Source organism: Pristiophorus japonicus, chromosome 11 (assembly GCF_044704955.1).
Source record: "Pristiophorus japonicus isolate sPriJap1 chromosome 11, sPriJap1.hap1, whole genome shotgun sequence".
Classification (NCBI taxonomy): domain Eukaryota; kingdom Metazoa; phylum Chordata; class Chondrichthyes; family Pristiophoridae; genus Pristiophorus; species Pristiophorus japonicus.
Window position 1 is genome coordinate 127,922,929 of NC_091987.1, and position 24,452 is coordinate 127,947,380.

The window sequence follows — 24,452 nt, forward strand, 5'->3', positions numbered from 1 at the left end:
CTATGTTTCTCCCCATATAGGCTTCCCCTAGATGAAACAAGACAACAGACGAGAGGGCAGATTGGCTTGTTTGTACCCAATCCCTCCGCCGGTGTTGCTCCAAGGCAATAGCCAGAATGCATGTGCCTGTCGCATTAAGATGCCCCTTTCAATTCTTCATGCCCCGCCACAGTGAAAAATGTGGCTCATGCTTGGGCCTTCTGCATACACTGTAGCTGAAACCGGGAGCTCAGTGGACTGAGATCATGGTTCCCAAAACTAGTGTCGAGTCATTCCTGGGTCTGTTGTAGACTAATTGATGGAGACTGATTGTTATGATTAGTAAACAACTCCATTATCATTGAATCATGCGACTACCAGGATGGTGGAAGGCGAACAAGATGGACCTTGGTCTTTTTCCGTCTAGTAATTCCTGTTCTAGGCCACCTTTTCCATTCACATTACAAAAAACACATAGGCTTTCCGCCCTCTGGTCCGAAATTTACCAGTTATATTGAACAATCACTGCTGGATCTTGCAATGGCTAATGGACCACAACAGATAGGAGAAGTAAGAGTAGGAGAGCATCTTAGTGGTAGTGATCACAACATCAAATGGCCGGTTTCTGTGCTGTATACTTGATGTAATTCCAAGTAATTCAATAGGAAGAAGGATGTACCATACTATTCATAATTGAATGATTAATTGCCAAGACACTCTGAAGCCCATATTGATGCCGCGTTTGGATTTACTGTTTGCACTTCAGCTCAGCTAATACAAAATAAAACGATCATACCTGGAATGGGAGGAGGATCCGGACCTATATTCTCGGTATTAACAACAGCCTGTAAAGAAAAAAGTAATACTTTAAATTTGAGCAGAAAAATGTATAGATTAACATATTACCTTGAAATAAAATCTACTTAATTACACTACATAGCTAATTAAATAAAATGAGATAAAATCTACTTAATTACTGGTTGGTAACCAGAGGACACAGATTTGTTATCTGGCAAAAGAACAAGAAGGGAGAATTTATTTTACACAGTGACTTGTTATGATCTGGAACGCACTGCCTGAAAGGGCAGTGGGAGCAGATTCAGTAGTAACTTTCAAAAAGCAAATTGGATAAATACTTGAAAAGGAAATATTGGCAAGACTATGGGGAAAGAGCAGGGGAGTAGGACTAATTGGATAGCTCCTCCAAAGAGCCTGCATCGACATGATGGGTCAAATGGTCCCCTTCTGTGCTGTATCATTCTATAATTCTACACTGACTCAAATAGGCACAATTATACAACCTCGGTTTTTGGCAACTGATATAACCAATGTCACCACTCATCCCATCGGAAGCAACTTGCCTGAAACATTGGTGGTAGCAGGACTCAGGTACATTGCTGTAAGATAGTTATCACCAGATTCAAGTTTTATATGATTCACAGAGAAGCTCCCTCAGGCATTGGGGCTCCTGTATTGTAGGAAGTTAAAAGCAACTTGATTTAGCCGCAAATAGGCCAGGTCAGTCAATCATCACACAAAGGTTACTGGGAATCAGTACTCCCATCCCCCAATAAGCTGCTGAAGGATGTTGACAAACTTTTGGGGCATCCAAAATGGAGGAGGACAATCCATAAGCCCTCACGGTCGACAGTGTCAAAGGCCTTTGTAAGGTCGAAAAAGGCCATGTATAAGGGCTGGCGCTGTTCCCTGCATTTTTCCTGCAGCTGTCGTGCTGCAAAGATCATGTCCATTGTTCCCCGTAGGGGACAAAATCCGCACTGTGACTCCGGGAGGAGTTCCTCGGCCACAGGGAGAAGACGGTTGAGGAGGACTCTAGCGACAACCTTCCCAGTGGTTGATAGCAAGGAGATTCCCCTGTAGTTACCGCAGTCGGATTTGTTCCCTTTTAAAAATGGACACGATCACTGCATCTCTGAGATCACCCGGCATGCTCTCGTCCCTCCAAATGAGAGAGATAAGGTCATGTATCCGTGCCAACAGCGTTTCTTGGCCATATTTTAGCGTCTCAGCAGGCATTCCATCTGCACCCGTAGCCTTGTTATTCTTGAGCTGTTTTATGGCTTTGCCTACCTCGTGTAGCGTTGGGGTTTCACTGAGGTGGTGGCAGGTTGCATGCTGCGGGATGGAGTTGAGAACAATCGTGTCAAAGGCAGAGTCTCGATTGAGGAGATCTTCAAAGTGTTCCTTCCAGCAGGCCCTGACAGCCTCGGTGTCCTTGATGAGCTCTTCGAATCTCAACACTACGAGCGTGAAGAGGTCAGGCGCAGGCATCGGAGGGAGCGTGTGGTAAATCAGTGCCACCCCCTCTTCCCCCGACGAATATCTGTCCCACATGTGACAGGGTCTGTGGCTCTCGTGTTGGAATGTTCAGCCACCAAAGAACTCACTTCAGGAGTGGAAGCAAGTCTTCCTCGATTCCGAGGGACTGCCTATGATGAAGCTGCTGAGGCTAGGCCAATTGAAAATGTCAAAACCGAGATTGATAGATTTTTGTTAGGCAAGGGTATTAAGGGATGTGAAACTCCATCTACCCGCCTTGGTTCCTCATCCCTCTGGGGGATGGAGTACTGAAACTGGAGCTAGTAGGCTGTTGCCTGGACTTGTTTTATACTTTTTAAAGAAATCAGTGGATTCTAATTCCCGTGCTCTGGGTGGAGTCGCACTGACTATAGGGTAGATACCCGGAGCGTGGGAATATTAAATCTACCGATTTAACTGGAGTGCAAAAACAGATCAGGCTAGCAACAAGTCTGTCCTCTTCCTGAGGAAGGCAAAGGCACCACCTCAGGGGAAAGTAGGAAGAATTACCATGATGCTCCCCACTAGACTCTAGCAATTATGTTTTGATTGCTTTTTATTTTTATACACATGAGCATTGGATATGGTAGTCTAGCAGTTATTTACTGGACAAGTAATCCAGAGAATGCAAGTTCAAATCCCACCATGGCAGAATTTGAATTCAGTTTCAAAAAAAATCTAGAAATAAAAAAATGGCTATCAGTAAATGTGACCATAAAGCTGTCGGACAGGTGTAAAAACTCAGCTGGTTCTTGAATGCATCTCCTCCAGTTCCATAGTATGTAGTTGACCCTTAAAGCCCTTAAGGTTAGAATCATAGAAAAATTATGACACAGAAGGAAGCCATTTGGCCCATTGTGTCCGTGCTGGTCGAAAAAGAGCTACCCAGTCTAATCCTATCTTCCAGCACTAGGTCCGTAGCCTTGTAGATTACGGCTCTTTAAGTGCACATCCATTTTAAATGTGATGGGGGTTTCTGCCTCTACCATTCTTTCAGGCAGTGAGTTCCAGACTCCAACCACTCTCTGGGTGAAGAAATGTTTCCTCATCTCCCCTCTAATCCTTCTACCGACTACTTTAAATCTATGCCCCCTGGTTATAGACCTCTCTGTTAAGGGAAATAGGTCCTTCCTATCCACTCTATTTAGGCCCCTCATAATTTTACGCACCTCAATAAGGTCTCCTCTCAGCCTCCTCTGTTCCAAGGAAAACAAACCCAGCCTATCCAATCTTTCCTCATAGCTAAAGTTTTCCATTCCTGGCAAGATCCTCATAAATCTCCTCTGCACCCTTTCGAGTGCAATCACATCCTTCGTGTAATGTGGTGGCCAGAACTGTACGCAGTACTCAAGCAGTGGCCTAACTAGTATTGTACACAGTTCTAGCATAACTTTCCTGCTCTTATATTTTATGCCTCGGCTAATAAAGGAAAGCATTCCGTATGCCTTTTAACTACCTTATCGACTTGTCCTGCTACCTTTAAGGATCTGTGGACATATACTCCAACTGTTCCTCCACACCTCTCAGTATCCTCCCATTTATTGTGTATTCCCTTGCCTTGTTGCCCCTCCCCAAATGCATTACCTCACACTTTTCCGGATTGAATTCCATTTGCCACTTTTCTGCCCAACTGACCAGTTCATCGATATCTTCCTGCAGTCTGGAGCTTTCTTCCTCAGTGTCAACCACATGGGCAATTTTTGTATCATCTGCAAATTTCTTTATCATTTAAGTCTAAATCATTAATATATACTACAAAAAGTAAGGGACCGAGTACTGAGCCTTGTGGAACCCCACTGGAGACAGCCTTCCAGTCACAAAAACTCACCTCAACCATTACCCTTCGCTTCCTGCCACTGAGCCAATTATGGATCCAATTTGTCACTCTCTCTTGCATCCCTTGTGCTTGTACTTTTTTGATCAGCCTACCATGTAGGACCTTGTCCAAAATCTTGTTAAAATCCATGTAAACTACAGAAAACACACTGCCCTCATCGACCCTCCTTGTTACCACCTCAAATAACTCAATCGTTAATCAGACACGACTTTCCCTTAACAAATACATGCTGACTGTCCTTGATGAGTCTGTGTATACTGTCCCTCACAATTGATGGGCTAAAAAAGTTCTCCAGAATGTAATTTAGGAATTCTGTGGCCTCCGTACCTTTTACACTGATAGTATCCCAGTTAATATTAGGGTAATTGAAACCCCCGCTATTACTGCCCTATTGTTTTTGCATTTGTTAGTATTTTGCCTACATATGTGTTCTTCTATCTCCCTTGGACTGTTTGGAGGTCTATAATACATAAGAACATAAGAATTAGGAACAGGAGTAGGCCATCTAGCCCCTCGAGCCTGCTCCGCCATTCAACAAGATCATGGCTTATCTGGCTGTGGACTCAGCTCCACTTACCCGCCCGCTCCCCATAACCCTTAATTCCCTTATTGGTTAAAAATCTATCTATCTGTGACTTGAATACATTCAATGAGCTAGCCTCAACTGCTTCCTTGGACAGAGAATTCCACAGATTCACAACCCTCTGGGAGAAGAAATTCCTTCTCAACTCGGTTTTAAATTGGCTCCCACGTATTTTGAGGCTGTGCCCCCTAGTTCTAGTCTCCCCGACCAGTGGAAACAACCTCTCTGCCTCTATCTTGTCTATCCCTTTCATTATTTTAAATGTTTCTATAAGATCACCCTTCATCCTTCTGAACTCCAACGAGTAAAGACCCAGTCTACTCAATCTATCATCATAAGATAACCCCCTCATCTCCGGAATCAGCCTAGTGAATCGTCTCTGTACCCCCTCCAAAGCTAGGATATCCTTCCTTAAGTAAGGTGACCAAAACTGCACGGAGTACTCCAGGTGCGGCCTCACCAATGCCCTATACAGTTGCAGAAGGACCTCCCTGCTTTTGTACTCCATCCCTCTCGCAATGAAGGCCAACATTCCATTCGCCTTCCTGATTACCTGCTGCACCTGCAAACTAACTTTTTGGGATTCATGCACAAGGACCCCCAGGTCCCTCTGCACCGCAGCATGTTGTAATTTCTCCCCTTTCAAATAATATTCCCTTTTACTGTTTTTTTTCCCAAGGTGGATGACCTCACACTTTCCGACATTGTATTCCATCTGCCAAACCTTAGCCCATTCGCTTAAACTATCTAAATCTCTTTGCAGCCTCTCTGTGTCCTCTACACAACCCGCTTCCCCTCTAATCTTTGTGTCATCTGCAAATTTTGTTACACTACACTCTGTCCCCTCTTCCAGGTCATCTATGTATATTGTAAACAGTTGTGGTCCCAGCACCGATCCCTGTGGCACAGCACTAACCACCGATTTCCAACCCGAAAAGGACCCATTTATCCCGACTCTCTGCTTTCTGTTAGCCAGCCAATTCTCTATCCATGCGAATACATTTCCGCTGACTCTGCGTACCTTTATCTTCTGCAGTAACCTTTTGTGTGGCACCTTATCGAATGCCTTTTGAAAATCTAAATACACCACATCCATCGGTACACCTCTATCCACCATGCTCGTTATATCCTCAAAGAATTCCAGTAAATTAGTTAAACATGATTTCCCCTTCATGAATCCATTCTGCCTCTGCTTGATTTCATTATTCCTATCTAGATGTCCCGCTATTTCTTCCTTAATGATAGCTTCAAGCATTTTCCCCACTACAGATGTTAAACTAACCGGCCTATAGTTACCTGCCTTTTGTCTGCCCCCTTTTTTAAACAGAGGCATTACATTAGCTGCTTTCCAATCCGCTGGTACATCCCCAGAGTCCAGAGAATTTTGGTAGATTATAACGAATGCATCTGCTATAACTTCCGCCATCTCTTTTAATACCCTGGGATGCATTTCATCAGGACCAGGGGACTTGTCTACCTTGAGTCCCATTAACCTGTCCAGCACTAGGTGATAGTGATTGTCTCAAGGCCCTCCCTTCCCACATTCCTGTGACCAGCAATTTTTGGCATGGTTTTTGTGTCTTCCACTGTGAAGACCGAAGCAAAATAATTGTTTAAGGTCTCAGCCATTTCCACATTTCCCATTATTAAATCCCCCTTCTCATCTTCTAAGGGACCAACATTTCCTTTAGTCACTCTTTTCCGTTTTATATATCTGTAAAAGCTTTTACTATCCGTTTTTATGTTTTGCGCAAGTTTACCTTCGTAATCTATCTTTCCTTTCTTTATTGCTTTCTTAGTCATTCTTTGCTGTCGCTTAAAATTTTCCCAATCTTCTATTTTCCCACTAACCTTGGCCACCTTATACGCATTGGTTTTTAATTTGATACTCTCCTTTATTTCCTTGGTTATCCACGGCTGGTTATCCCTTCTCTTACCGCCCTTCTTTTTTACTGAAATATATTTTTGTTGAGCACTATGAAAGAGCTCCTTAAAAGTCCTCCACTGTTCCTCAATTGTGCCACCGTTTAGTCTGTGTTTCCAGTCTACTTTAGCCAACTCTGCCCTCATCCCACTGTAGTTCCCTTTGTTTAAGCATAGTTTTCTTGTTTGAGACACTACTTCCTCACCCTCAATCTGTATTACAAATTCAACCATACTGTGATCACTCATTCCGAGAGGATCTTTTACTAGGAGATCGTTTATTATTCCTGTCTCATTACACAGGACCAGATCTAAGATAGCTTGCTCCCTTGTAGGTTCTGTAACATACTGTTCTAAGAAACAATCCCGTATGCATTCTATGAATTCCTCGTCCAGGCTACCCCGTGCGATTTGATTTGACCAATCAATATGTAGGTTAAAATCCCCCATGATTACTGCCGTTCCTTTTTCACATGCCTCCATTATTCCCTTGATTATTGCCCGCCCCACCGTGAAGTTATTATAAACTACGCCCACCAGTGACTTTTTCCCCTTACTATCTCTAATCTCCACCCACAATGATTCAACATTTTGTTCATTAGAGCCAATATCGTCTCTCACAACTGCCCTGATATCATCCTTTATTAACAGAGCTACCCCACCTCCTTTCCCTTCTTGTCTATCTTTCCGAATCATCAGATACCCCTGTATGTTTAATTCCCAGTCTTGGCCACCCTATTACCACGTTTCTGTAATGGCCACCAAATCATACCCATTTGTAATGATTTGTGCCGTCAACTCATTTACTTTATTTCGAATGCTGCGTGCATTTAGGTAGAATGTTTTAATACTCGTTTTTAAACCATGATTTTTAGTTTTGACCCCCTCCTGCAGCCCCTTTATATTCAGTGGCCTTTTTGTTTTTTGCCTTGGGTTTCTCTGCCCTCCACTTTTACTCATCTCCTTTCTGTCTTTTGCTTTTGTCTTCTTTTTGTTTCCCTCTGTCTCCCTGCATTGGTTCCCATCCCCCTGCCATATTAGTTTAACTCCTCCCCAACATCATTAGCAAACACTCCCCCTAGGACATTGGTTCCGGTCCTGCCCAGGTGCAGACCATCCGGTTTGTACTGGTCCCACCTCCCCCAGAACCGGTTCCAATGCCCCAGGAATTTGAATCCCTCCCTGCTGCACCACTGCTCAAGCCACGTATTCATGTGAGCTATCCTGCGATTCCTACTCTGACTAGCACGTGGCACTGGTAGCAATCCTGAGATTACTACTTTTGAGGTCCTACGTTTTAATTTACCTCCTAGCTCCTTAAATACACTGCCAGCAGTGTGATCGCCCCTTTTTTGATCTTTAGTTCCACACATATGGTGTCATTCGATGATCTTTCTAACATATCATCCCTCCTCACAGCTGTAATTGTTTCTTTAAATCAATACTGCCACCTCCCCCTCCACCCCTCCACTTTTAGCCCCCTCTCTATCTCGCCTGAAAACCCTGTAACCAGGAATGTTGAGCTGCCATACCTGCCCTTCTTTCAGCCATGTTTCAGTAATGGCTAAATCATAATCCCACATGTCTATCTGTGCCCTCAGCTCATCTGCCTTATTCCCCAGACTCCTTGCATTAAAGTATATACCATTTAGCACTGCCAAACTGCCTTGTCTTTTTTTCTAACCGTTGTTTCCTCTGCCTTCCAAAATTGCTTGCTAATTTTCTGTCCCTTCTGACAATGTTCTCAGGTTCCCATCCCCTTGCCAAGCTAGTTTAAACCTTCCCCAATAGCACTAGAACCCGCCCCCCCCGCAAGGAAATTGGTCCCGTGCTGTTAGGTGCAACCCGTCCGGCTTGTACAGGTTCCACCTCCCCCAGAAACTGTCCCAATACCTCAGGAATCTAAAGGCCTCCCTCCTGCACCATTTCTCCAGCCACATATTCATCTGTTCTATCTTCTTATTTCTATACTCACTAGCACGTGTCACTGGGAGTAATCTGGAGATGACAACCTTTTGGGTCCTGCTTTTTAATCTCTCTCCTAGCTCCCTAAAATCTGCCTGCAGGACCCATCCTTCTTTCTTCCCATGTCACTGGTGCCGATATGGACCTCAACCTCTGGCTGTTCACCCACCGCCCTCAGAATGTACTGCAGCCGCTCAGTGACATCTTTGGCCCTGGCACCAGGGAGGCAACATACCATCCTGGAATCACGTCTGTGGCTGTAGAAACACCTGTCTGCTCCCCTAACGATTGAATTCCCTACCGCTATAGCTCTTCCACACCTCCCCGTGCAGCTGAGCCACCCGTGGTGCCATGGGCTTGGCTCTGGCTGCACTCCCCAGAGGAACCATCGCCCCCACCAGTACTCAGAACAGAATACTGGTTGGAGGGCGAGATGCACTCAGGGGACTCCTGCACTACCTGCCCGGTCCTCCTCTTCTGTCTGGCGGTCACCCATTCCCTCGTTGTCTGCACACTCTTAAACTGCGGGGTGACCACCTCCAGAAACGTGCTAATCACGAATTTCTCAAGTGTTGACCACAGCCCAAGGACAAGAAACAAAACTACTAATAGATCACCTGTGTCATTGCTCGTGGCGAGGCAAAGGTTATGCTGTTCAAAACAAGTTTAGCGTCTTTTAAAAACCTTTTTGCAGGTCATTTATCCCAGTAACAGCCTCACTGTGACAAGAGGCAGTAGTCCTGGGGGCTGAAATTGCTCCCGCTGAAAATGCAGCGATTTACCCTGTTTCAGCTGTTTTTACCGGCGCGGTGAATGCAGTGGCCTCTTGAGCGAAATTCCACTCTTTGGCTTTTTTTTCCAGCAGCCGGTCATAATGGGGGCGGAAGTGCGGCGATGAGCGGAAGTTTGCACACTCGAGCGGCGGAAGTGAGAAGACGGGTGCTGTGTTCGCTGCTGTCACTCATCAGCATCGTGTTGATGATGTCATCGCGCTGGCGCGTCACCATGTCTCTCCCCTTCACTGAGAGCCACTGCAATTCTTTAAGTTAGGTCCACTGGGCCACCAGGGAGGGTTTCGGCCAGGTCAGCAGCCTGGCACCTAAGAGGGGCATAATTGTCGGCCAGACCTGGTAGTCGGCCAACAATTAAAAAGATGGCGGCCGCGGCAGTGCACCCTTCCCTTTAAAGGCAGCCGCACCGCCATTTTGAGCACACTCCAAGCAGCAGAAAAAGTTGCCGGTGGCACCAAGTGGCAGAAGCAAGACTTTCTCCACGGAATTTTGTGTTCGGGACGAACATCGGCGGTGCGCGCTGTGATGACGCACTTAGGACGGATCGGCGGAGCGGTAGTGGGGGGAGCCAGGATACCGCAGGAGCGGAATGTTCAAAATGGCGGCCATTCCACAAAAAATTGGCAGCCATTCCACTCCACAGCGTGGCCGTCGATTTCTGGTGGTAACAGGCCTTAAGGGAAGGGGCAATTTCGGTTCCCTGGACTCTTAGCATTCTCTCCCCCACCCCTATTGATTTTGTTCTGTCTTTTCTCTTTGCAGGTGCTGTTTTTTAAGGGGAGGGGCACTACACCAGATACTACAGAATGCATTACCCTTCTGGTAAAGTAGACTGCGTCCCTTTAGGGCCTAAAGAACGCAGGTGACACGCAGGTGAATCACCTGCTCCAGAAACACTACCAAGTGTAACAATTAGGGACAATGCAACCTACATATGGATTTAAGCATCAAACACTTGGATTCAATTTACAGAGAGGTGTTTGCCGTTAAATACATTTAATGATACAAAAGTCACAACTCGAACCCTCCTTCAGACAAAGCTCTGCCTCATGCTACCCTTGTTTCTGTCAGACAGGCCAACCTGCAGACATTACCATGGATGGCATGTCTGCCTCTACTTGGTCAATCATTCAAGAAGTGATAAATGAAGGTAGCCTTTCTCACACTGATTTTGTTCCCTCCTCAGAGATATTCCAACGCACCTCATTCAACTCATTGAAACATAGAAACATAGAAAATAGGTGCGGGAGTAGGCCATTCGGCCCTTCGAGCCTGCACCGCCATTCAATAAGATCATGGCTGATCATTCCCTCAGTACCCCTTTCCTGCTTTCTCTCCATACCCCTTGATCTCTTTAGCCGTAAGGGCCATATCTAACTCCCTCTTGAATATATCCAGTGAACTGGCATCAACAACTCTCTGCGGCAGGAAATTCCATAGGTTAACAACTCTCTGAGTGAAGAAGTTTCTCCTCATCTCAGTCCTAAATGGCCTCCCCCTTATCATAAGACTGTGTCCCCTGGTTCTGAACTACCCCAACATCGGGAACATTCTTCCCGCATATAACCTGTCCCGTCCCATCAGAATCTTATACGTTTCTATGAGATCCCCTCTCATCCTTCTAAACTCCAGTGAATACAGGCCCAGTTGATCCAGTCTCTCCTCATATGTCAGCCCAGCCATCCCTGGAATCAGTCTGGTGAACCTTCGCTGCACTCCCTCAATAGCAAGAACGTCCTTCCTCAGATTAGGAGACCAAAACTGAACACAATATTCCAGGTGAGGCCTCACCAAGGCCCTGTACAACTGCAGTAAGACCTCCCTGCTCCTATACTCAAAACCCCTAGCTATGAAGGCCAACATATCATTTGCCTTCTTCACCGCCTGCTGTACCTGCATGCCAACTTTCAATGACTGATGAACCATGACACTCAGGTTTCGTTGCACCTTCTCTTTTCCTAATCTGCCACCATTCAGATAATATTCTGCCTTCGAGATTTTACCCAAAATGGCTAACCTCACATTTATCCACATTATACTGCATCTGCCATGCATTTGCCCACTCACCTAACCTGTCCAAGTCACCCTGCAGCCTCTTAGCGTCCTCCTCACAGCTCACACCGCCATCCAGTTTAGTGTCATCTGCAAACTTGGAGATATTACACTCAATTTCTTCATCTAAATTGTTAATGTATATTGTAAAGAGCTGGGGTCCCAGCACTGAGCCCTGCGGAATTCCACTAGTCACTGCCTGCCATTCTGAAAAGGACCCGTTTATCCCGACTCTCTGCTTCCTGTCTGCCAACCAGTTCTCTATCCACGTCAGTACATTACCCCCAATACCATGTGCCTTGATTTTGCACACCAATCTCTTGTGTGGGACCTTGTCAAAAGCCTTTTGAAAGTCCAAATACACCACATCCACTGGTTCTCCCTTGTCCACTCTGCTAGTTACATCCTCAAAAAATTCCAGAAGATTCGTCAAGCATGATTTCCCTTTCATAAATCCATGCTGACTTGGACCGATCCTGTCACTGCTTTCCAAATGCGCTGCTATTTCATCCTTAATGATTGATTCCAACATTTTTCCCACTACTGATGTCAGGCTAACCGGTCTATAATTCCCCGTTTTTTCTCTCCCTCCTTTTTTAAAAAGTGGTGTTATATTAGCTCCCCTCCAGTCCATAGGAACTGATCCAGAGTCGATAAACTGTTGGAAAATGATCACCAATGTATCCACTATTTCTAGGGTCACTTCCTTAAGTACTCTGAGATACAGACTATCAGGCCCCGGGGATTTATCGGCCTTCAATCCCAACAATTTCCCTAACACAATTTCCCGCTTTATAAGGATATCCTTCAGTTCCTCCTTCTCACTACACCCACTGTCCCCTCGTACATTCGGAAGGTTATTTGTGTCTTCCTTTGTGAAGACATAACCAAAGTATTTGTTCAATTTGTCTGCCATTTCCTTGTTCCCCATTATAAATTCACCTGAATCCGACTACAAGGGACCTCGGCTTCAACTTGACTGTCTCGAAGAGTGTATTCACCGAGCAAGGAGGGTGAACATGCTGCTTACAGGAAAGAGAGAAAGAATAATTAAAAATGAAGAGCATACAAATGAGATTCTCCATATAATCAAACTTAAGAATGTCATGAGGGAATTGCAAAATCAAAAATCACTAAATAGCCATTTACCTCTCAGAGATTGGTTTAAAACTAGAAATAAAAGAACATTTCAAACCAGGGGCAGTTTTAAAATCCAACAGGTTGACAGCCTTGGCTCAGTGATAGCACTCTCATCTCTAAATCATAAGGTCATGGGTTCAAGTCCCACTCCCAAGACTTGAGCACATATTCAAGACTGGCACTTCAGTGCAGTACTGAGGGAGCGCTGCACTGTAGGAGATGCCGCCTTCGGCTGAAACAATTTTCAGCTGCCTTCTCGGATGGATGTAATAGATCCCATGGCATTATTCAAAGAAGAGCAGGGGAGTTTCTCCAAGTGTCCTGGGAATTTATCCCTCAACAAACTTCACCAAAAAAAATGGTGATCTGGTCATTATAACATTGCTGTTTGTGGGAGATGGCTGTGTGCAAATTGGCTGCCACATTTCCTACATTACAACAGTGGCTACTTTGGGCATTCTGAGGTCCTGAAATGTGCTGTTTAACACCAAGTTCATTCTTAACATTCAAAATTATTAGGATAGCAGAACTGTAGCTACATGGTTAAAATGTAGAAAGATGGAAATAAACACAGAAATGGCTAAAGAGTTTGTGGGCTGGAACAGCCCGATGTAAGTCAAAGGGTAGTTGACAAGGGATAGGTTCCTGCCACCCTGGGGTACTTTTGTTTGATTAGGGGTGGACACATTCCTGGAATAGTGTAGAAGGAGCTCGGAACTGAACCCATGAATCTGGCTAAGAGTGGTCAATGCTGTTTGTAGGTATAAATGAGCAGAGTAATCCATTCCCCATCACCTGCTTGCCTCTACTTGATTCTGAGCACACAAAAGATTTCACAAGTTTCACTAAGGTACTCTGGTGAAAGAACATAAGAATTAGGAGGCAGGAGTAGGCCAAACGGCTCGTGAGGCTGCTCCGCCATTGAATAATTTCATAGAATGGTGACATAGAATCATAGGCCCCAATATTGGTGACCTTACGGCCCACTGCCGCCGACTGCTGCCGAGTTTTGCCGCCGGTCTCCCTTCTGTGCCAGTTTCCAATTGGGCTGCAGCGGGCAGGAGGAGAGTACCACCGGGAACCGCCCACTGACGGTTGCTTTTGGACAAGTAGCGCGAGTGTCCCCCCGCCCACCAAGTTGCCAGATTGGTGCGGGCGGGAGTCAGCGCGAGCAGGGGGAAGGACCGCTGCGTGGAGGCAGGTCTAACCCCAATGGTAAGTATGAAGACCTGCAAAAAAAGGTTAATGAACATCTTCAAAAAAACATTTGCACAGCGTCTTACCTGGATGGGGTCCCTTGAAGGTGTTCTGGTGTTTATTTTGTTTTTGGTAATGGTTTTTATTTTCAGCTCCTCCACCCTCCATCCTCGCGGCACTTGGGCGGCAAGCGCATTTGCCGCCGAGATTAAGAGCTCCTGCCCGCTGCTGCCTAGATTGATGGCGTAAGCCGTTATTTGCCACCGGGTGGTACTGCCACCTCTTTTAGAGGGATCTTCCTGGAAAAATACTGCCCGATCTCTCTTTGGGCAACACTTGGGCGGGCCTTGGCTTCCACCAAGTTCAGGCCCATAGAATGGTTACAGCACAGAAGGAGGCCATTCAGCCCGTCGAGCCTGTGCCCAATCATGGCTGACCTTTGACTTCAACTCCACTTTCCCACCTGATTCCCATATCCCTTGTTTCCCTAGAGTCTAAAAATCTGTATCAGCCTTGAATATACTCAAGAAGGTAAACATTTCCGCTCCTGATCAGCCAAATGAAACAGTAAGATGACCCATTAAATGAACACAGAATGGTTTACCAATTTCCATGGACACCTGCGCAAAACAAAAGCTGGCCCCAGCTCAAACAGCGAGGCTGTTTGATTTTCAGCCTGGGTCACAGGTTCCCATAACAACCTGTCATTTTCGCTGATTTTGACTTGCGTTTCATCAGATATTAGTCAAGTTACTGCTTAGCACATCTGTTGTAATTGATACTTGTCCATCAGTTGAAGAAGAAAACAAAGTTAACCAGACTAGAGTTCCCCTCCTTGAATTCACTGATCAGAGAATCATGGCAGAGTTTAACAGCGCTCAGATTTTCTGCCTGCACACGGCACCAAGCCTCAACATCAGCCCTCCATGTTTCCAGACATATGTGATACAACTTCCTCAAACTGGACTCCTCAAAAACCAACAGAAACATTGGTTGGGGGAGGTGGAAACACTCAGCCAAAGTAGAATGATCCAGTGCTTGGAAGACCTATGCCTAAATGTCTGGATAATCAACTCAAGTGATAGGCAGCTCTGGTGACAATCGGCTTAGGATGCACTGAATGCATCTATAAGGCTACCAGACTGCAGCAAGTGCCAAATATAATTGTTTTTAAAACAAAGGAAGAGACTTATCATGTTGCCAAAAAGATTAGTAAGCCTGAGGATTGGGAGGATCTTAGAACTCAGCAAAGGAGGACCAAGAAATTGATAAAGAAAGGGAACATAGAATATGAGAGTAAACTAGCGAGAGACATAAAAACAGACTGTAAAAGCTTCTATAGGTATGCAAACAGGAAAAGATTAGTGAAAGTAAATGTGGGTCCCCTACAGGTTGAGATAGGAGAATTTATAATGGGGAATAAGGAAATGGCAGGGAAATTAAATAAATGCTTTGTGTCTGCCTTCACAGAAGAAGTCACAAAAAACCTCCCAGACATAGTGGAGTACCAAGGGTCGAGTGAGAATGAGGAATTGAAAGAAAATAGTATTAGTCAAAAAATTGTACTGGAGAAATTAATGGGACCGAAAGCCGATAAATCCACTGGATCTGATAGCCTATATCCTGGGGTTTTGAAAGAGGTGGCTATAGAGATAGTGGATGCATTGGTTGTCATCTTCCAAAATTCCATAGGTTCTAGAACGGTTCCCATGGATTGGAAGGTAGCAAATGTAACCCCGCTATTTAAGAAAGGAGGAAGAGAGAAAGCAGGGAACTACAGACCAGTTAGCCTGACATCAGTCGTAGGGTAAATGCTAGAAGCTATTATTAAGGACGTGGTAACAGGGCACTTAGAAAATAATAATAGGATTGGGCAGAGTCAACACGGATTTATGAAACCAGTGGATGTGGCGTATTTGGATTTTCTGAAGGCATTCGATAAGGTGCCACACAGTGCGGGGGGGGGGGGGGGCGCGGTTATTAAACAAAATAAGAGCTCATGGGATTGGGGGTAATATACTGGCATGTATTGAGGATTGGTTAACGGACAGAAAACAGAGAGTAGGGTCATTTTTGGGTTCGCAGATTGGAACTAGTGGGGTCAGTGCTTGGGCCTCAGCTATTCACAGTATGTGATGTGGGTGAGGGGACCAAATGTAATATATCCAAGTTTTCTGATGATACAAAGCTAGATAGGAATGTAAAGTTGTGAGGAGGATGCAAAGAGGCTTCAAGGGGATATAGACAGGCTAAATGAATGGGCAAAAGCATGGCAAATGGAATATAATGTGGAGGAATGTGACGTTATCCACTTTGGTAGGAAAAAGGCAGAGTACAGGTTATCTGGGATTCCCTTATCCGGCACCACCCCTCGTTCGGCATGATTCTGGTGGCCGGGGCTCATGCGCAGAACGCGACCGACCTCCACCCCGACGTTGGGGCCTGCCGACACTCAGCCCACCGACACTCGGCCCACCGGGGGTCTACCGACGCTCGGCATGCTGGGGCACGCCAACACTCAGCCCACTGAGGGCCCACCGACACTCAGTCCATCGAGGGCCCAACGACACTCGGCCCGCTGGGGCCCACCGACACTCGGCCCGCCGGGGCCCGCTGACACTAGGCCCGCTGGAGCCCGCCGACACTCAGCCCACCAGGGGCCCGCTGACACTCAGCCCGCCGGGGGCCCACTGACACTAGGCCCGCTGGGGCCCGCCGACATTCAGCCCGCCGGGGGCCCGCCGACAGTCAGCCCGCCGGGGGCCCGCCGACACTCAGCCCACCAGGGGCCCGCTGACACTCAGCCCGCCGGGGGCCCACTGACACTCGGCCCACCGACACTCGGCCTGCCAGGGGCCCGCCAACACTTCGCAGCCCACCGACACTTTAAAACCGACCGGGACACCAACCTCCTCCTCCCTCCCTGACCTCGGGCCGTCTCCCCTTCCCCCTCCCCCCTGGCGTGACCTCCCTTTATCCGGCAAAATCCCTTATTCGGCATAGGTCAGGTCCCAAGAGTGCCGGGTAAGGGAGGTTCAACCTGTATTATTTAAAGGGTGAGAGGTTGGAGTTCAGAAGGACCTGGGTGTCCTCGTACACGAGTCACTGAAAGTTAACATGCAGGTACAGCAAGCAATTAAGAAAGCAAATGGTATGTTGGCCTTTATTACAAGAGGATTTGAATGTAAGGATAAAAACATCTTACTGCAATTATATAGTGCCCAGGTGAGACCACACCTAGAGTATTGTGTACAGTTTTGGTCTCCTTACCTAAGGAAGGATATACTTGCAACGAAGGTTCACCAGATTGATTCCTGGGATGGGGGGGATTGTCCTATGAGGAGAGATGGAGCAGACGAGACCTATATTCTCTAGAGTTTAGAAGACTGAGAGGTGATCGTATTGAAACATACAAATATCTTACAGGGCTTGACAGGGTAGATGCAGGGAGGATATTTCCTCTGGCTGGAGAGTCTAGAAACAGGGGTCAAAGTCTCAGAATAAGGGGCCGGCCATTTAGGACTGAGATGAAGAGAAACTTCTTCGCTCAGAGGGTGATGAATCTTTGGAATTCTCTACCCCGAGGGCTGTGAAGTATATTCAAGCCAGAGATCGCTAGAATTTTGGATATTAAGGGATATGGGGATAGTGCAGGAAAGTGGAGTTGAGGTAGAAGATCAACCATGATCTTATTGAATGGTGGAGCAGGCTCGAGGGGCCGAATGGTCTACTCCTGCTCCTAATTCTTATGTTTTGACAATGTATCCCTTACATAATGAACAAGCTTTTATCCGTATTGCCATTACCTTTGAATTTCTTTCTGTTCATTCAATAACTGTACCATCCGTGATATTAGGATCTTGTGTAGTTTTAATTTAAATCTATGACAATTAAACGTACCATCTGAAGAACTGCTCATATTTTCTGCAAAATGGTTGGAGCGGGAAGTACAGGATCCCTGAAATAAAAAAATGCAACTAGTTGATGTGGAAAGCAAAGTAGGGAGCTGGCAATGAGTCACATCACTTTGCTAGGACCGGGCTGTTATGTAGGAAAACGTGGCAACTAAACCGCATCAGCAACGTCCCTAAAGCAGCCAAGAGATGAATGCCTAGTTAATTATTTATTTGGTGGTATTGGTTGAGGGAGGAATGTTTTTTAAGCCAATTAAGAAGACTCAATTATTGCTAAATTGGTACTTTCACAATTCCTATTATCCATTACAAAACAGCTATAGGGCAAAGTCAGCAAATTCAAAGATTTAACTACTTGACATTACTTGAGATAAAGTTTGCATGGTTATGTTACTTACCTTGACTGGTGTTCCACCATCATCATTTTCACGTTTCCTCAGTTTTGATCCCTGTTCTGTATGTAATGCAATGCAAACAGTGACCGTTAGCTGTTTAATTTCTTGATTAATTTAATTGTGCCAACACCATTTTATTTAAAAGTTTCTGCTTCCACATATCCTACTGAATTTGCCATTATGCAAACTCACTGTACTGTTTTAAATACCATCTGAATTTCCTAAACAAACAGAACTATTCACTTGTTGAAGGGTCGTTATAAGAGAGCACCTTCAGGAAATCATATTTCAGTTTGTTGTGACTGCAGGCTGAAGATTACATGTAAAACATGCTAAAGACCAGATTTGTATGTATGTTGTTGGTACTGGAGCTGGTAGTGACAGCAATTAGCTCCACAAAACAAAGGTAATTTGAATCAGAAGTTAAGGCTGTCAAAGAAACAAAAAAATCCACATTAATTTAAATGTACTGTTGATGTACTGGAAACTTAAGTGACATTTCACATTCTATGAATGGTAAACAATAGCACAGTTCCTCTATTACATCATATATATATATATGGTGACCATATTGTCATTACCATGCCAAGGCTTCATGGAAGCAGAATTTGAATAATGTTGGCAGCACTTCAGGCATAAGAACAAATAAACTTGCATTTATATAAGTGCTTTTCATGTCATCAAAATATCCCAAGCATTTCATAGCTAATTAAGTACTTCTGAAGTGTAGTCATATGGCAGCTAATCCACACACAGCAAGATCCTGAACACAGCAATGAGATAAATGGCGCAATAATCTGTTTTAATGATGTTGGTTGAAGGACAAATGTTTGAAGTTTGACGGTAAATCAGTGGAGCCAGAGTTCAATTTACCATCAAACTTTCAAACATGGCTGCCAGAGTAGAACAAATGATCCATTGCTACGTGCAACCAGATCATGTGATTCTACTCAGTGGCCAATGCTGTGATGCCACAGTAACACTTCCCCTCCTTGCATGAGCAGTAAGTCTGCACGAAAATTTTATTAACAAATGTTAATGCAAATCATACTTTACTCACTAGATTTAACGGTGATTTGTATACAGGTGCCAGTAAATATTGGCAAGTCTTCACTTTCATCTGTGTCAGTACTGTTTGCCCTTAAGTAAGAAAGCATAATTTAATTACGAGTGCAGTGTTACAGCAGTATCACTGGGGTAAATGACTTTGTGCGATAGTGTAAAATGGGTGATAGTGAGTCGGCAACCCAATTTACACTGTCCTGATTGAAACAAATGAAAATAAAAATGGGGAGAGAAGTTAAACAGGCTGCCAGCTCATTATCACCTGTTTTACACTATCAAAGTCAAAATCTACCCCACTGAAATGATAGATCATCCATCTTCCACAGTCTTTGAAAGAGGTTTAATCTCTAAATATAACAACTTGTATTTATATAGCGCCTTTAACATATTCCAAGGTGCTTCACAGGATACAATAAGAATTTGCCATCAATCCATAGGGTGAAACATTCATTGCCTAAAAGAGGCAGTGGTGAGGTTGAGCACGGCCAATGAAGCATTACGGCAAACAATAAAATTAGCAATGAGAACTGCTTACACTCAGGACAGTGAAACAGCTCTGTGAGCAATGCCACGTGCAAAGAGATGATGCTGGAAGGGAGCTGTGAGTGTAAAAGTTCACCTTTCTGGCCTTGAATTTCCGTGGTGTTTGCCCCAGTCTCCCGCTGTAACTTTGGGTGCAGGACTGGCGGAAACTGTGATGGAACAGCATGGAGCAGCTGAAGATACGAGAGAAATCTTGCAGAAATTCAGGGCCCCTATCTACTGTTCAGCATTTCACCATTCTAACTCATTCAGTCCACATACAATAATGAGGACATTATTGTATGGGGACTGAATGAGGTAGAATGGTGGACAAAAACTGATGGCTAGATGCTGAGCACCAAAATGAATATTGACACCACTGTGTCAGTCAATAAGCTGAAAGCGGGGTGGAATATGTGGTTTTAATTTACTCATAAACTACAACACAGTCTATTTACTCAGCAAACAGAGTATCTACAGCAAATTCATGAGCTACTGATATTCATTCTCGGGATGTGGGCGTCATTGATAAGGCCGGCATTAATTGTCCATCCCTAGTTGCCCTGAGAAGGTGGTGGTTCTTCTTGAACCGCTGTAGTCCTTTTTTGTAGCAGCTTGACAAAAGAGTGGCTTGCTGGGCCACTGCAGAGGGCAGTTAAGAGTCAACCAGACTGGTGTGGGACTGGAGTCACATATAGGATAGACCAGCCAAGGACAGCAGGTTTCCTTCCCTAAAAGGGCATTAGTGAACCAGTTGGGTTTTTACCAAATCCTCCAGCTCTAACACAGAGATATCCACCCGAGGGGAATTATAGAGTGAGCCAGATGGGATTGCACTGGGTGAGATGCAGGGCACAAGCCTGCAAGGGGAGATGGAGGTGGAACCTAAGGAGGAAGTCACTGCTGACTGGAGGGTCAGGTAGCTTCTCCCTTGGCTTGTCAAGAGCTATTGAATTCAGATCTCACAGGGTCTGCTTTTAAAGAGACTTTTGCTTACACATCATCAAATGTATAAGCAGCCACGAAAGATGGCATCTGACAGTGCCGCAGAAAGTGTGTCAATTGGAGGAGTCCAGTGCCTCTACTGTAGTATGATGGATGACTTCACAGCACTGCAGTCCACCCTAGAGTGTGTGGCAGTTCCAGAGACATCTGAAGCGGATCCCCAACATCGGAGGCTCCGAGAGGTGTACCGATGGATGTGGTGTATTTAGATTTCAAAAAAGGCATTCGATAAGGTGCCACACAAAAGGTTACTGCAGAAGATAGAGGTACGTGGAGTCAGAGGAAATGTATTAGCATGGATAGAGAATTGGCTGGCGAACAGAAAGCAGAGAGTTGGGATAAATGGGTCCTTTTCGGGTTGGAAATCGGTGGTTAGTGGTGTGCCACAGGGATCGGTGCTGGGACCACAACTGTTGACAATATACATAGATGGCCTGGAAGAGGGGACAGAGTGTAGTGTAACAAAATTTGCAGATGACACAAAGATTAGTGGGAAAGCGGGTTGTGTAGAGGACACAGAGAGGCTGAAAAGAGATTTGGATAGGTTAAGCGAATGGGCGAAGGTTTGGCAGATGGAATACAATGTCGGAAAGTGTGAGATCATCCATCTTGGGAAAAAAAACAGTAAACGGGAATATTATTTGAATGGGGAGAAATTACAACATGCTGAGATGCAGAGGGACCTGGGGGTCCTTGTGCATGAATCCCAAAAGTTAGTTTGCAGCTGCAGCAGGTAATCAGGAAGGTGAATGGAATGTTGGCCTTCATTGCAAGAGGGATGGAGTACAAAAGCAGGAAGATCCTGCTGCAACTGTATAGGGTTTGGTAAGGCCGCACCTGGAGTACTGCGGCAGTTTTGGTCACCTTACTTAAGATTAACTTTTTAGTTCTTATTCACATTTTACTTCAATTACTGAAGTTAAAAAATTACGGGTCTCTTTCTTTTTTGAGCTTAACGATCCCTGCTAAGATTGTAGCAATCTCTCGTTGAAGGAAGGATATACTGGCTTTGGAGAGGGTACAGAGGCGATTCACTAGGCTGATTCCGGAGATGAGGGGGTTACCTTATGATGATAGATTGAGTAGACTGGGTCAGTTAATTCAGAGACCATGGTCCAGAACTTAAAGAAGGGTAACTTTGAAGGTATGAGGCGTGAATTGGCTAGGATAGATTGGCGAATTATACTTAAGGGGTTGACTGTGGATAGGCAATGGCAGACATTTAGAGACCGCATAGATGAACTACAACAATTGTACATTCCTGTCTGGCGTAAAAATAAAAAAGGGAAGGTGGCTCAACTGTGGCTATCAAGGGAAATCAGGGATAGTATTAAAACCAAGGAAGTGGCATACAAATTAGCCAGAAATAGCAGCGAACCCGACGACTGGGAGAAATTTAGAACTCAGCAGAGGAGGACAAAGGGTTTGATTAGGGCAGGGAAAATGGAGTACGAGAAGAAGCTTGCAGGGAACATTAAGGCGGATTGCAAAAGTTTCTATAGATATGTAAAGAGAAAAAGATTAGTAAAAACAAACGTAGGTTCCCTGCAGTCAGAATCAGGGGAAGTCATAACGGGGAACAAAGAAATGGCAGACCAATTGAACAAGTACTTTGGTTCGGTATTCACTAAGGAGGACACAAACAACCTTCCGGATATAAAAGGGGTCAGAGGGTCTAGTAAGGAGGAGGAACTGAGGGAAATCCTTATTAGTCGGGAAATTGTGTTGGGGAAATTGATGGGATTGAAGGCCGATAAATCCCCAGGGCCTGATGGACTGCATCCCAGAGTACTTAAGGAGGTGGCCTTGGAAATAGCGGATGCATTGACAGTCATTTTCCAACATTCCATTGACTCTGGATCAGTTCCTATTGAGTGGAGGGTAGCCAATGTAACCCCACTTTTTAAAAAAGGAGGGAGAGAGAAAACAGGGAATTATAGACCGGTCAGCCTGACCTCAGTAGTGGGTAAAATGATGGAATCAATTATTAAGGATGTCATAGCAGCGCATTTGGAAAAAGGTGACATGATAGGTCCAAGTCAGCATGGATTTGTGAAAGGGAAATCATGCTTGACAAATCTTCTGGAATTTTTTGAGGATGTTTCCAGTAAAGTGGACAAGGGAGAACCAGTTGATGTGGTATATTTGGACTTTCAGAAGGCTTTCGACAAGATCCCACACAAGAGATTAATGTGCAAAGTTAAAGCACATGGGATTGGGGGTAGTGTGCTGACGTGAACTGGTTGTCAGACAGGAAGCAAAGAGTAGGAGTAAATGGGCACTTTTCAGAATGGCAGGCAGTGACTAATGGGGTACCGTAAGATTCTGTGCTGGGGCCCCAGCTGTTTACATTGTACATTAATGATTTAGACGAGGGGATTAAATGTAGTATCTCCAAATTTGTGGATGACAATAAGTTGGGTGGCAGTGTGAGCTGCGAGGAGGATGCTATGAGGCTGCAGAGTGACTTGGATAGGTTAGGTGAGTGGGCAAATGCATGGCAGATGAAGTATAATGTGGATAAATGTGAGGTTATCCACTTTGGTGGTAAAAACAGAGAGACAGACTATTATCTGAATGGTGACAGATTAGGAAAAGGGGAGGTGCAACGAGACCTGGGTGTCATGGTACATCAGTCATTGAAGGTTGGCATGCAGGTACAGCAGTCGGTTAAGAAAGCAAATGGCATGTTGGCTTTCATAGCGAGGGGATTTGAGTACAGGGACAGGGAGGTGTTACTACAGTTGTACAGGGCCTTGGTGAGGCCACACCTGGAGTATTGTGTACAGTTTTGGTCTCCTAACTTGAGGAAGGACATTCTTGCTATTGAGGGAGTGCAGCGAAGATTCACCAGACTGATTCCCGGGATGGTGGGACTGACCTATCAAGAAAGACTGGATCAACTGGGCTTGTATTCACTGGAGTTCAGAAGAATGAGAGGGGACCTTATAGAAATGTTTAAAATTCTGACGGGTTTAGACAGGTTAGATGCAGGAAGAATGTTCCCAATGCTGGGGAAGTCCAGAACCAGGGGTCACAGTCTGAGGATAAGGGGTAAGCCATTTAGGACCGAGATGAGGAGAAACTTCTTCACCCAGAGAGTGGTGAACCTGTGGAATTCTCTACCACAGAAAATAGTTGAGGCCAATTCACTAAATATATTCAAAAGGGAGTTAGATGAAGTCCTTACTACTAGGGGGATCAAGGGGTATGGCGAGAAAGCAGGAATGGGGTACTGAAGTTGCATGTTCAGCCATGAACTCAGTGAATGGCGGTGCAGGCTAGAAGGGCTGAATGGCCTACTCCTGCACCTATTTTCTATGTTTCTATGTTTACTCATTGGAGTTCAGAAGGATGAGGGGTGATCTTATAGAAACATTTAAAATCATGAACGGGATAGGCAAGATAAAGGCAGAGAGGTTGTTTCCACTGGTAGGGGAGGCTAGAACTAGGGGGCACAGCCTCAAAATACGGGGGAGCCAATTTAAAACCGAGTTGAGAAGGAATTTCTTCTCCCAGAGGGTTGTGAATTTGTGGAATTCTCTGCCCAAGGAGCAGTTGAGGCTAGCTCACTGAATGTATTCAAGTCACAGATAGATAGATTTTTAACCAATAAGGGAATTAAGAGTTGCGGGGAGAGAACAGGTAAGTGGAGCTGAGTCCACGGCCAGATCAGCCATGATCTTATTGAATGGCGGAGCAGGCTCGAGGGGCTAGATGGCCTACTCCTGTTCCTAATTCTTATGTTCTTATGTAAGAGCAGCC

General features: G+C 45.2%; 1 protein-coding gene across 1 annotated transcript in view; it reads right to left on the reverse strand.

The window, feature by feature from the left end:
* The window catches only part of LOC139275581 (uncharacterized), a 276,054-nt gene that overhangs the window by 46,139 nt on the left and 205,463 nt on the right, over nucleotides 1-24,452 (reverse strand). Inside the window, exons 31-35 of the mRNA XM_070892751.1 lie at nucleotides 19,156-19,235; nucleotides 18,099-18,154; nucleotides 17,687-17,744; nucleotides 12,392-12,471; nucleotides 776-824 (exon numbers count right to left, since the gene is read on the reverse strand). Of these exons, the coding sequence (XP_070748852.1) occupies nucleotides 776-824; nucleotides 12,392-12,471; nucleotides 17,687-17,744; nucleotides 18,099-18,154; nucleotides 19,156-19,235 (323 nt within the window). The remainder of the gene's footprint in view (nucleotides 1-775; nucleotides 825-12,391; nucleotides 12,472-17,686; nucleotides 17,745-18,098; nucleotides 18,155-19,155; nucleotides 19,236-24,452) is intronic.